We start from the raw sequence: 12,549 nt of genomic DNA, 5'->3' as shown, positions 1-12,549 counted from the left end.
GCCATGCAATTTGTCAACTTTAGGGATGTAATGACTATATAGTTTAAGAGCGTGATTAGGAGCGTACAAGTAGGTTGCATATTAAGTACTTTATATTCATTCTTGTTACTCTTTGTTTTTCAAATGATTCATAGATGATTGATTATGGTAGGGAATGTGCAAAGTCGTGCATCTACATAGAGGGCCCTTAGATTTGTGTCATGTGTTTTACTACTCATGTGACTTTTGCTTTGATTTACTTGTAATTGTGTAGACTATTTTGTATTTATAACTCAGACAGCATATTGTTATAATCCTTTGATATTGTTTTTATATCTATTTATTACGTTGAAATTGTTCCACGGCTGCATTAGCTGTTTTAAAAATGAATCTCATTTTTCACTTTGAGTATGTGAGGGCCCGTGTTTCTAAACCTTAAGAAGCAGATCGTTTAACACTATACATGATATATGCAATAGTGGAAATCTCGAAATATAACTTACAAAATATATAACAACAAACTTGTAGTAGAAAGGTGCCAAACATAGATAGATTTGATTTTATTAAGATTTAAAATAGAGGATTCACATGAGAGCAAAAACTCTATATTTGTAAAAATTGTTGTTCGTAATCCTCTGTATTGTGTTTCAGTAGTATAAAATTTCGACTCAACCTTGAGTCTTATTTATAGGAATTTAAGTCTAGGAAAAAAAAAAAAAAACTCAAAATCAGTCAAAATAGGAGGAAAAATTACCTCAACCAGGTCCAAATGGCGTTGAATGAGTCTGGACCGGTTGAAAATCCATTGAACTAATCACAATTCCTTAGATTGTTAGCCGTTGATTGAACTGGTTTGAACCCAAAACAAACTCACCCGAATAGATCTTTAACGGGTCGAACGGTCAATTATGCAAACTCTGACAAACGTTCTCCTATGACGATTGTGCGTAGATCGAGGACAATTCGATGAGTGAAGCCCCTAATTGACAGGCTAGAGACACAAAGTGGTCAGGAATTTTTGTTCTTTACAAGTGGTAGGTTCAAAAATACCACACCTACTTGCAGCAGAATGCAATGACACAAACCTTGAAAATCTGAATTACATGTCTTTGAACAATAAAACACACAACACATCCGTATTGACAAATCAACATCAATATGAATATAAATTTCACATACACATCTTCCTTTCAATCAGGATTTCCAATTCAGCAAATATTGTACAAAAACAAGGAGATATCAGATATTATGATTACTTTAGGAACACAAACTTTCCCAAGACCTATCTAAATGTATCTAAACCAACTATTCTGGCCAAATACACTCCGACTCCGATGTTGCTTGCTATTCGAAAGCATCATTTGTATTACCAAACTAAAACTAACTCTATCGACCACGATTTAATATGAAGAATGAATGAATGGACAGTGGAATATTGAAGTAGCTTAATGGGAATACAAACTAGCCTTTTAGCATGTAAATTACAGCTAAGTTCTTCTAGCATCCAGCAGCTTTTAAGAATTTGTCATATGGACTTGAAGGAGGTAACCTTAACGAGTGACGCCCATATTCATGTGAACAAAGAAGCGGCTGATCGTGTCTTTTGTTGGTCTCCTTAGTATAATACTTCACATCCCCCGGAACGATTTCCATTGTCTGAATTGAGAACGACAAGAGAATATTAGTAGTAGTTTTTCCTAGTTCGATGAAATAATATAACTAAATTCTATAGCTAGAAGAGGGAAAACTATTCAATGTGGCTAACACATTGTCGTGGCACCGTGAAACCATAAATTTTAGTTTCTCTTTGTAACATCCAACAGTATAAAACTGTTAGCCACATTGTATCAAGCTCCTTGAATAATTTCTTCCAAAAGAGCCTAAAGGAAGAGCGGATTCTTTCTTCGAGCTCAGAAAAGATCAATAAGAATATGGAGTAAGATAGGCTACCACAACTTTTGAAATGATATTACTTACATTGACAGGTAAAGGAGAAGGTAAAGTTTCAATTTCACTGGAGAGTACTATTGCCTTCTCTTCCTTTGTGTCTGCCTTTTTGTGCTTGAAACTATGAAGCATCGACATTTTCTGCTGTTTGCAAGTTATGAGGGCCTCACATTGACTTTTCATTTGATCATACGGAACAGGCGCCGAAGAAACTGGGAAGCTCGCAACTTGTCTGGCTGTTTCGAGCACCTGTAAATAGTACGGACATCACTCCACGGAGCCAACCTCTCAAGATATATACATATTAGCGAAGTTTCAGCAATAAGTAGCAGATGCATACTAATTCTCATTGCAATAACACTACACAACAAAGCAGTAAGCATAAGTTCATAATTGGAGAAAATAAAAAATAAAGCGTTCACTAAGGTATAATGCTCTGATATATTCCATAAGTGCAAAATAGAAGGATTCATGTTGATAGGATTAAACAAGAACTTGAAAACTGGAGCACCATGAAATGTTTGTCTTACTGATTCCAAAAGCTGATTAACGCTTAGAATGTCGAGGTTACTGATGGAAATTGACGTTTTATGATTGGACTGGCTTCCATTAGGCTCGAGGAAGGCTTCGTCATCTGTCAAAACATCAGGAGACATACCCTGAAAGAAACACATCATGATTTTACTGATACTCTTTTAAAGGATAATGGTAAGTGACATACAACTTAAACAGGTCTCACCTCATCATAATCTGGAAATGCCAGCTTAGCAAGTGGAGAACTTGAATGTGGTGTCTCCATAAATAATGGAGCTCCTGACGGGTATGCCTCATCAGGCGAAAACCCGTGTAAAAGCTGCTCTTTAACACTTGATAGATCAGCCTAAAAGAAAATAAAGTTTATTAACACAATTTTTAACACTTGTACATCTTCCCTCATGCTTTTCAATTTTCCTTGATTTTAAGGTGCTACCTTGATTCGATCTTTAAAAAATGTATTGAGAGTATCCACCCCTCATGTATGTATGTGTAAGTATATTTTGATAGGAAATAATATCTTTGAAAGACTTGCTCATATCAGCTGTGCTGGGGTGGTCACTCTTTCTTTCATATGCTTCCTCCCAGTGTTTTAATCTCTAAAGTGTCTTAAAAGATCCCCCAAGTTATCATTAACTAAATTGGGTGTCCTTGCAAGGTTCTGCAAATGCCCCCGGCCCAAGATTCGGCACCTAACGGCCCCGACGTTCTTCTGCATCCCTTATAACCTAACCATGCTACCTACTAACCATAAGTTGCTTGTTTGATTGAAAACTTTCTCCAACACCAACGCAAGCTTTGTCCTCACTCATATGCTTCCCAGTAAAATTCTCAAGAAGTCACCTAATATAAAATTGTTCCAAGTCAAGTGACTCATATGCTTCCCAGTAAAATTCTCAAGAAGTCACCTAATATAAAATTGTTCCAAGCCAAGCACACTTGACTTATCCGATGATTGAGATATATAAAAGAAGGCACTTTGTTGGGGCATAGGTAGTAACTATGGTTCTTTTCAAGTCTTTCTTGATGGTGGTCATGATTCATTCTTGTATCCCTCCTATTCTTGGGTGCAACAGTTTCTGTTTCTTAAGTGTTTCGAAGATTTTCATCTCCCCTAAACTAATTATATTGGGTTTCATATGCCTATAATACAGCAATATAATTAGCTTGGAGAAGTCGAACTTTTTAGGTATTGAGAGGTTCTGGGAAGATGGTTAATCTATTTCCAGTTTGATGCATCTCTTGGAAGGTTGTTTCAAGGGTATTTTTCCGTTCTTTTCTCCCTCTCTCTCTCTCGTACTCTCTTTTTTCAATTAGAAAATTTCCTTACGACTTTATCCTTTCAGATCAGAGCCCTGTTCGATCTTTAGTTCCAGTTTCCATTTTTATCTCGTTTTATTGGACAATTTTGCTTATCTTTTTCCATGAAAGCCTCATTTTTCAAATAACAATTTTTTTTAAAAAAATACTGCTCAACCAAACACTATAACTACAAGTTTAAAAAGTCAGCAAAACATTCTGCAGGCTCCATTCCTTTTCATAATCATAAGATATTCACAACTTTATATTGAAAAAGGCATTCCAATGCCTCATAGACATTGACTTCCACATGTTTCCATGATGCCTCACTTTCTTAATTATTGATCAAGGTGTTCATTAATTCTTTCGTGAAGCTTTTTTGGCCGTCTTCCAGTGGCTCTTGTTACATAATGAAAGTTTTGTTTCTCGTGAAAAAAACAAAGGCATTTTAAAAAAATTTTAATTATGAAGTGTGATAAGAATCAATACCTCTGAGAGATTGGCATATTTAATCGTAAAGTGTGAGACCACAGTTTCCTTCAACTGCTGTTCATCTAATTCAAGTGTTGCTAGAAACTTCGTTGCAGCAAATTCATCTTCTTCTGACCCAAATGCTACACTATCCTTTTCGGACCTCACACGAACAGCCTGCAGCCTGGTATCATTAACCGACTGAAGGTGAGGATCAACCTGTCAGATTCAAAAGTTTAACTCGATAATTTTAGCACATTTGCTGCACAAAATAATCAATCGAAGTACAAGAGAATGTACTGATCCTATTTGACAGGTTTGAAGATTAACCATTTTATTATCTAATGATGCTTTAATGATGGGAGTCAACTCTGGGAGACCACCCGCCCGGGCTGAAAACAGAAGCATAAACGATGCCATGGAGAAGAGAGATCTTCTGCGAGAGGGTGGTAAACCGCCTTCAATAGGAACACAGAGATCTGTTAGTGGAAGGTACAACACAGGATGCTTAACATGTAGAAAGAGTTCTTTTCATTAGAAACACTGAAATAATATACAAAGTTTATCAAAAGACACAATATCTCTAATGGTCACATGATTCAGGAGAAGCAGAATAAAAAGTTATCATTTTAAGTTATTAACGAGATAGGTAACAAGTTCTTAATGTTCAAACTTGAAAACCTTGTTTTGCTTCCAACTATATAATAGAAAAGATATAATCACGAACTGCACAAGAATGTCAACTGAAAGTAAACTATCCCAAAATGATTCGCATGGAAAGATTCAATATCGCTATATTCAAACCCTCTCATTGGTGTTCTCTTGCTAATTTGTTTTCTCACTATTCCCCTAAGATATTTATAGTGAATTGAGATGCATTTATTTTTACTCAAAAGGGTTTGTGTTTAAATATACTTTTGTAGTTTTTTTTTAACTCTCTTTTAAGACTTTTTTTTTTTCCTTGAAATATTTTTGTATCTTTTTCTTTATTTCAATGAGAATGAGAAGGTCGTATCTTGTTAAAGAAAATTACAGAGACCGAATCCCAAAATTCACGAGCATCTAGGCAGGCACAGTAAGCTCAAGGCTGCCCTTTTCCCACATAATGAATAGTTTCCTACTAAATACAAAATGATTTCAGATTACCTTCTTGATCCACAGCTATGCTTCGAAGGGAAAATGCCAGCTGAAAACATCGTACGAGAGCCATGTGGCTTGAAGTCTGTTAAGAATCACGACTTAGCAGTTCTTTTTGTTTTTCAGATCAGCATTTAAGAGTGAACTCCTAAGACTCCAAACAAACTAAGTTATCAAGTAAATTTATCCAAAGAATTCACCTTAGACCGGGTAAATAGCAAAGCTATGCTATAAGTGTGGGCCATAGCCTCAAAATTTGCAGGGGTATTATCAGAAGATGTAGCTTGAACCCAGATTGACGAGAGCAGGAGACTCACTTGGTGACTGCTTAACCGGAGGGAAGTCAACTTCTGGAAAGTTTAAACATATGACTCTAATTTTCATTATAGAACGCTTCCATAGAGCAATGAATGTATTATGAGCAATTTACCGATAGTAAGAAAAGATAAGTGTTCAGAATTTCATACAGTTTTTGCCTCGCTGAAAATGTGATTGAAACTGGAGGATCCATGCATAGATGGATGTGTGACAGATTTCTCGGTGATGAAGTTGGCTGGTTGGATTTCTTCCATTCGTACCCCATTTATGGGTTCTGATACATGTTTGTCTTCATCTTTAAAGGAGAAACTTCCACTAATCAATTTTTGTGTTGCACAGCCAAATGGTAACCATGAAACATTTTTTGAGGAAATCGCATTCAGTTCCATCCTAGGACACACAATGGATGGCATAAGCACTATAGAGAAAATGTCGTGGGCCCCAATTCGAGTCTCGAGATCAGGGTGAGCCATTGCTAAAAGCAACTGATGAAATAGGGCATCAGGAAAAGCCTGAAGAAAAAACATGATAGATTTAGGATCTAAGTTTCACATAATCTTGGGATCCAGCAGCACATGTATGTCTCCTAAGCTCAGACAGTCCTCTCCTATCTCAAAAACAATGCAAAAAACATAAAAATTTTGCAGTAAGGTTACTTGCCTTCCTGTAATAAGAAACATTAGGAATAGATGATACCGCCATTGCAGTCTGATAAATAGCGGAGATTGTTGCTCGAGCTGAAATATTATTATTTGGAATATTCTCCAGCACAACAGCTAGTGTATCAAGTATGGGTCCCGCATCCCCTACCTGTTAGTTTCAAATGGTTTTAGTGAAAAACATGCAGTGAAAACCACAGTCCCTCCAGAATGAAATAATGAGGACAAGCTATTATTATTTGGAAACTCTATATCAATGATGATAGAAAAATATGCATTTATTTATTTATATTTATTAAAAGGAAGATAGTGTATTTAACAATTCTTGAAAGCAAGTAAAAACAAAGGAAAGAGAGGAAAAGATCAACAAATGCATAGTACATACTCTAGTCCCCAAACCACTGCAAATCGAATTATTGAAAAGTAAAATAAAGAACCCACATGTGGAGGGATGGCTGAAAAGAAATAGGAGAAAATATTGAAAAAAAAAAAATCGATAATCAAACACCGTTAGATTTAAGGTAGAAACCAACTTTCGAGGGATTACTTAAGCCAAAGTGTTTTGAGGTCTATAGCCATAAAGCAAATTTCAATAGACTTTGTAGAATTAGATATAAAAACATTGTACAAGAAGACCACATGGCCTACCATAAGTTCTGAGACAAAAGGGGTTAAGCAAAAGACCACGCAGCAATAACACTCAAAATATTAGCTCTGCCAAACTTGGAAAGCATAAGGGATTTATGAAAAATACCCCCATTATTATCGAGGGAAAATAATCGTGATGATTTGATATGCATACATTTCTTAAGAATTCTATAGTTATTTTTAACTATTCTTGTAAAGGATCTTATGAATCAATGGTCCAAGTATGACAAAATGTTCCGTTTAACAGACATGGACAGCATAGTAAGACAAGAAATAAATAAATTAAAAAAAAAAAAAAAAAAACCCATATATTCATACATGGCTGAAGAGACTTGTACGAAAGGCCTAACATAAAACTGGATATTTCAGGAGGCTCAGAAAGTAATATGCCATAAATGGACAAGTTTTGGGGTTCATTTCATCATTGCCTACCAAACTCAATAACATCCAATTATCAGAATAAATGTGAAAAAGAAAAGAAAAGAAAAGAAAAGACCAACCTTCTTTGAGAGCTGAGAAATGCAATTTTCCAATGCCAACTGAAGGTCGGTACTCCATTTATCTGTGTCGTGTCCATTGCTAGATGCTTCAGATGAACAGAGTAGGCACTTCCGTAGATGTTTTATCAAATCAGTGATAGCCCCAATAATAGTAACCGAGGCTAGCGGTTTTGCATTTTGAACAAGTTGTGTGGTTACATTGATAATATCTGTTTGAATCTGAGGCTCTTTTACAATACTTTTATGATCCAAGTGCTTGACAAGAATCGGAAACAAAAGATACGAGTTGTCACCTGGTATCAAGGAAAAAGTTTCACCAAAAAGTGGGGAAAATCAAACGATGGACAACAGTAGAATAACTGCTAACAGAAACATTCAATAACAATAAGTTTCAAATATAACCTGATTCATCCAAAAGCAATTGCATAAATGACAATACCGAGCAGGCAAGTCCTTTTTCTAATGACCATTGATTTTCAGTATCAAAATGATGAAATAGAGGTTCAAACATACGCCTGACAGTTGTAGCTTCCGTTGCCAATCTAGCCATATTACACAAGCAAACTCTAGACCAATAAGAAGGGTTCTTGGACATATCCCTGTGATAATGGTGGATGATGTAAGAAACGGGCCCAGTGATCATGTCCGAACAAATAATAGTTGAACCAATTAAACTAATAGAACTATGGACTTACGTTTCAGCTTCCAAATTGATAAAATGGTTAAATGTTGAGACCTTTTGATTAACATCTAATGTAGAAGAGCTATGGTTTTCTACTTTATCCTGTCCTTCAATGTTCTGAGCCTCTGAATGAGAATACTGTCCATCTACTTCGTAGTTCTCCAAAACCACTGATATAATCTATTTCGAGGACAAGTTAGAAAATTTCATATTAGCATGGATCCCAACAATATCTTGTACACACCAACAAAAAATCCTTTGAATTTTACAAGTTAAAAAAAGAACACAAAATACTCCGACGCCCTTGGTATTTCTGGGAAAAAGAAAAACGACAACAAGATTAAGAGACAGCTCACTTTGTCAAAGTCCATTGAGATGTGAGATTGCTCGCCCATGAACAATATCTACAAAAATATTTTTTAAAGCAATGCATCAGAATATTATCTGAACGAAGTAAATAATTGTATTAATGAGTTAACCGGAAAAAGAAAAAGAATCAAACTGGGAAAATAACCAGAGATTTCAGTCATCAGGTTTCATAAGAGAAGCAGAATCCAAGAAGGGAATAGTTCTATCAATCTAAATAATCACATCTTCTAAGAGAAATCGTTAATCCGGTAAGCGAATATAGGACAGTGGATGTACCAGCAATCTCAATCATCAAATGTATTAAGAGAAGCAGAATCTAAGTAGGATCTAATCTACAAAAGGTGAAGAACGCATCCAAAGAAATTTAATAACCATGGATAGAAGGGACTTTGCTAAATAGTAGCAGACAGGGATTTTGAGATTCAGATATAAGAATGCTCTTGCCAGTAATCTATTTTGACCATTTCAAATTTGATAACCATGGATGAAGATGACAAATCAAAACGATGAAAAGAAAGTTGTACTCAAAATACATTTACAATTATCTAGAGTATTAGCATCAGACCGAGAGAGGGAGAGAGTAATACCATAGAAGCTAGAGCTTGAAGTCCGGCTGACCGCAAATGAGGTGCCTCCTCATTACTCTCACCTTCTAGAGCCAATTGGCAAAGTTTTGGAATGATGCCCTCTAAGTTGAACATATATGTATTATCTGTCTACTTTATTTGGATAGTTAGTGTCATATAATCACTAAATGATAGGGCAGAAGATTCAAAGAGAGAGTCATCTTCATTAAGATACAAGGGAATAACATGCTTGCAAAGCTTCTACTTACACAGGATGCAAAAAAATTACAAATGCATTATCCATAAGTGGGTAAAGTACGTAATAACAATTTGACATGCAACATAATAACAAAATCAGCAATGAAACTTCTGAATGTATATTCTTCAAGTACCTGGCTACGAATGAAATCAACAAGGATATTGCAACCAAGAATCTGCACATCATCATGCCGTGTTTGTTCTAAAAGAGTTCGAGAAATCCCAATTAAGCTATTGGCAAATAGTGGCCTGCAAGAGTTGAAGTGTTTAGGTAAATGACATGCAGAAAATCTGATTTCATGAAAGATCAAAGTACATGTTTTCCAAGCCTAGATCGTAAGATTTTAATTCAATACTATCATATGTAATAGTAATTCAAAAGTAAAGTGGTAATCGAACTCTCAAAATGAATGATTCCACTTAAATTACACCATAATTTAGTAAATCAAACTTACATCTGGTCTTTGCACATTAATAGAAGTTTTCTGTATATACATATTACAACTTTCACATATCCAAAGTTCTCATTCCGCAAATCTTTGTAGCATCTTTGCTCCAGGTGTTCGGTAATCTACAAAGTCAAAATCAAAGAACAAGAGAAAGAGTGAAAAACTTAGCTGGGACATTTAATAAACAAGTTTAGTGCGTTTAGTGAAACAGTGAAAAACACACACCAAAAGGCAGACCACAGAGCCTTCGGAAGAAAATAACAAGAAAGGGCTTTGGCTGTTAAGAGTCAGAAACAAAAGACCGCTACGTAAAAAAAAGTAATATGCAAGCTAGGGACTGAAGGAAGCATGAACCGTATGAAATTCTAAACCTCCTCTAAAGACCCCGCAATACCCAAAAAAATCCTTCTATTCCAAATATAGTATAAGATAGCTAAGACACCACTTATCAGTGGAAACCTTTAATTCCAAAAAGGTGGAAACAAGAATAACTTCTAACAACACAGTGTGACATGACTCACTCAAAACTAAAACCACACCCAAAATACCTGCAGTAAGCCCAACCCAATTGTCTTTCCAAATGAACGCCTCCAAAATACATGATCAAAATCCTAAGTTTATAAGGAACGCACTACTAAGGCATAAGCATCAAAGAGGGTCTTTCTAGATAAAATTCATGGAGTTGATTCTCCCAAAGACAGCAGGCCAAGAGAATATTTGAACTTTCTTTGAAGTTTTAACCTCCCAAAGCTTAGAAGATAAAGAAGAATGTAGTCCGTTGGGTGAAAAAACAAGGCTATAAATATCCATAACCTTTCTTTCAGATTGCTGTTCTTAATTTATTTTTCACACTGCATCTTTGACTTCTTATTTCAAAAATCAATGTTAAGAGTGACATATCAAAAACCTTCTTGTGACTCAATCGAGAGATTATCATGTACATCAGACAAAAGGGTTTTTTGTATGCTGCTAACCTACTGCATTTATGTATGACTCCTATACAAATATTTCATAACCAGAAAACAAATCCAAGGATTCCTAAAATCGAAATTGCAACCAATTCATCTTGAAACTACAACAGCTTTTGCTTGAAGACAGAAGAAGATTTCAAGTATGAATAAGAGGGAAAAAAAAGTTACATACCTTGGGAATACGCAACGGGTTCTTTGAAGCATAGTCACAGAGTTTACAAATTTGTCTATCATTTGGTTCAGCATCCTAGCAGATGGAAGTTATAAAATAAGTAGACATATAAAAATTGAAATGTAAATCTACAGTGAATAAGATCAAGAAACTATACAACACAATATATCTTTTCTTACGACCACATTTGTTATAGCCAAAATCATTGTAATTGATTCATTGTTATCAGAAGAGTAAGAGAAGTGAAGAACAAAAGTCGCTAGACTTCCAAAAACAATGGTTACTAATTCACAATTCCAGAACTCTTACCTGAATCCAATTTGTTCTTACTCTAAGACTAGCAAAATTGGCACAATCATTTAAAGCTTACACGCAAAGACTAACTCCTCACCTGATTACGAGGAAATATATCAGCAAGGAACTTCTTGTATCGTTTCACAGGCTGTCTTGATCTCGCCCGCATAGAAGGACAGAAGAAACAGAGGCTACCACAGGCAGGAATAACCCGCCTAGACATAACCCCCATGATTTCTCAAGAAATTCAAACCTGCTCTGAAAGTCCACGAACAAAATCACACGAACTCATGAACAATTGTAATTCAAGACAACCAAAGAAGAACAAGTTTATATAGGTCATAACATACTGTCAGTATTAAATCGATTCAAAACCCAACAATGAAATGTGATGAATTATTGAAGCAGAGAAGGAGAGATCTTACCAAACTGAAACAGAAGCTCAAACAAGTAAAGCGACGGTATTCACCAATAAGAAATCAAACTCTGATCGGGAATTGCGATCAAGCTACTACTGCGGGCGTGATCTATAGCACCCTGAAGAAAAATGTTCCAAATTTTAGAAAGAAATTTTCAAAACCCAGAAATGAGTCAATTCAGAAAATGGAAAAATCGTAGAAATTAAAGAACAAAAAGAAAGGCAAAATTAAAATTACCTGAAATGGCGTAATGTGGAGGAAGAGAGAAATCTAAACAATAATGGCGAGATTAAAAAAAAAAAAAAAGCAAAAGAAACAAAAAGGGAAAAATGAATGAAATTCCGAAGAAAAAATTAATATGAAAATGACAAAAGTCCCAACGGTCCCGTAAATGAAGGGATCATACTCCCTTTCTTTTTACAGAGTGAATTCTAAATACACCCCCATCCAAATCTCTTCTCTCACCTACATCAACGTTGCTTTTCCTTTTCTGATTATTTTAATAAAAAGAAAAAAAGGTTTTAAATTCTACAACTTTATTATATTTTGTTTCTATTTACTCACTTTTTGTAATTGGTGTAGCTTTTCAAATATCTGCTTTTAATGGTAGAAATTAAATAACTTATTTACTAAATTTAATCTTAAATTTAATATTATTCGACTCCATATATGTAACCATCCTACTTTTAATATATGATCGATCTGGTAGAAGTTGTCATTTAATCGGTGGTTCTTTGTCTTAATCTAAAAGGTATTTAATGTACCTCCTCCAACCCCTAATAAAGGTACAAAACCAAATAGTTTAATTAAAAATTAAATAGATTTAAATCTCTATAATTGAATCATTAATTTCATAGAAATTTTAATTTGCTCCGGA

General features: G+C 35.1%; 1 protein-coding gene across 5 annotated transcripts; it reads right to left on the bottom strand.

Annotated features, from left to right (window-relative positions):
• Window positions 1-1,121: 1,121 nt before the first annotated feature.
• LOC111488534 lies at window positions 1,122-12,004 on the bottom strand. 5 transcript variants are annotated; one of them, XM_023136313.1, is made up of 21 exons: window positions 11,910-12,004; window positions 11,679-11,790; window positions 11,351-11,511; window positions 10,960-11,034; window positions 9,823-9,938; window positions 9,502-9,616; window positions 9,131-9,259; window positions 8,531-8,578; window positions 8,188-8,354; window positions 7,895-8,091; window positions 7,493-7,785; window positions 6,346-6,495; window positions 5,835-6,197; window positions 5,568-5,717; window positions 5,377-5,452; window positions 4,561-4,688; window positions 4,249-4,449; window positions 2,666-2,806; window positions 2,457-2,585; window positions 1,957-2,175; window positions 1,122-1,635 (listed from the first exon to the last, which is right to left on the bottom strand). In XM_023136313.1, exons 3-21 carry the CDS (start codon window positions 11,483-11,485, stop codon window positions 1,477-1,479), a joined length of 2,991 nt encoding a protein of 996 aa, XP_022992081.1. In that variant the 5' UTR covers window positions 11,486-11,511; window positions 11,679-11,790; window positions 11,910-12,004; the 3' UTR covers window positions 1,122-1,476. The 5 variants fall into 5 exon arrangements, with proteins under 5 accessions (XP_022992081.1, XP_022992080.1, XP_022992082.1 ...); XM_023136312.1 differs by lacking the exon at window positions 11,910-12,004 and having other exon boundaries at window positions 11,679-11,865; XM_023136314.1 differs by lacking the exon at window positions 11,910-12,004 and having other exon boundaries at window positions 11,351-11,506; window positions 11,679-11,865.
• Between the last annotated feature and the right edge of the window lie 545 nt (window positions 12,005-12,549).

Source organism: Cucurbita maxima, unplaced genomic scaffold (genome assembly GCF_002738345.1).
Source record: "Cucurbita maxima cultivar Rimu unplaced genomic scaffold, Cmax_1.0 Cma_Scf00013, whole genome shotgun sequence".
NCBI lineage: Eukaryota > Viridiplantae > Streptophyta > Magnoliopsida > Cucurbitales > Cucurbitaceae > Cucurbita > Cucurbita maxima.
Note: the sequence above shows the minus strand (reverse complement) of the source record. Positions and strands in the feature narration are given on the sequence as shown.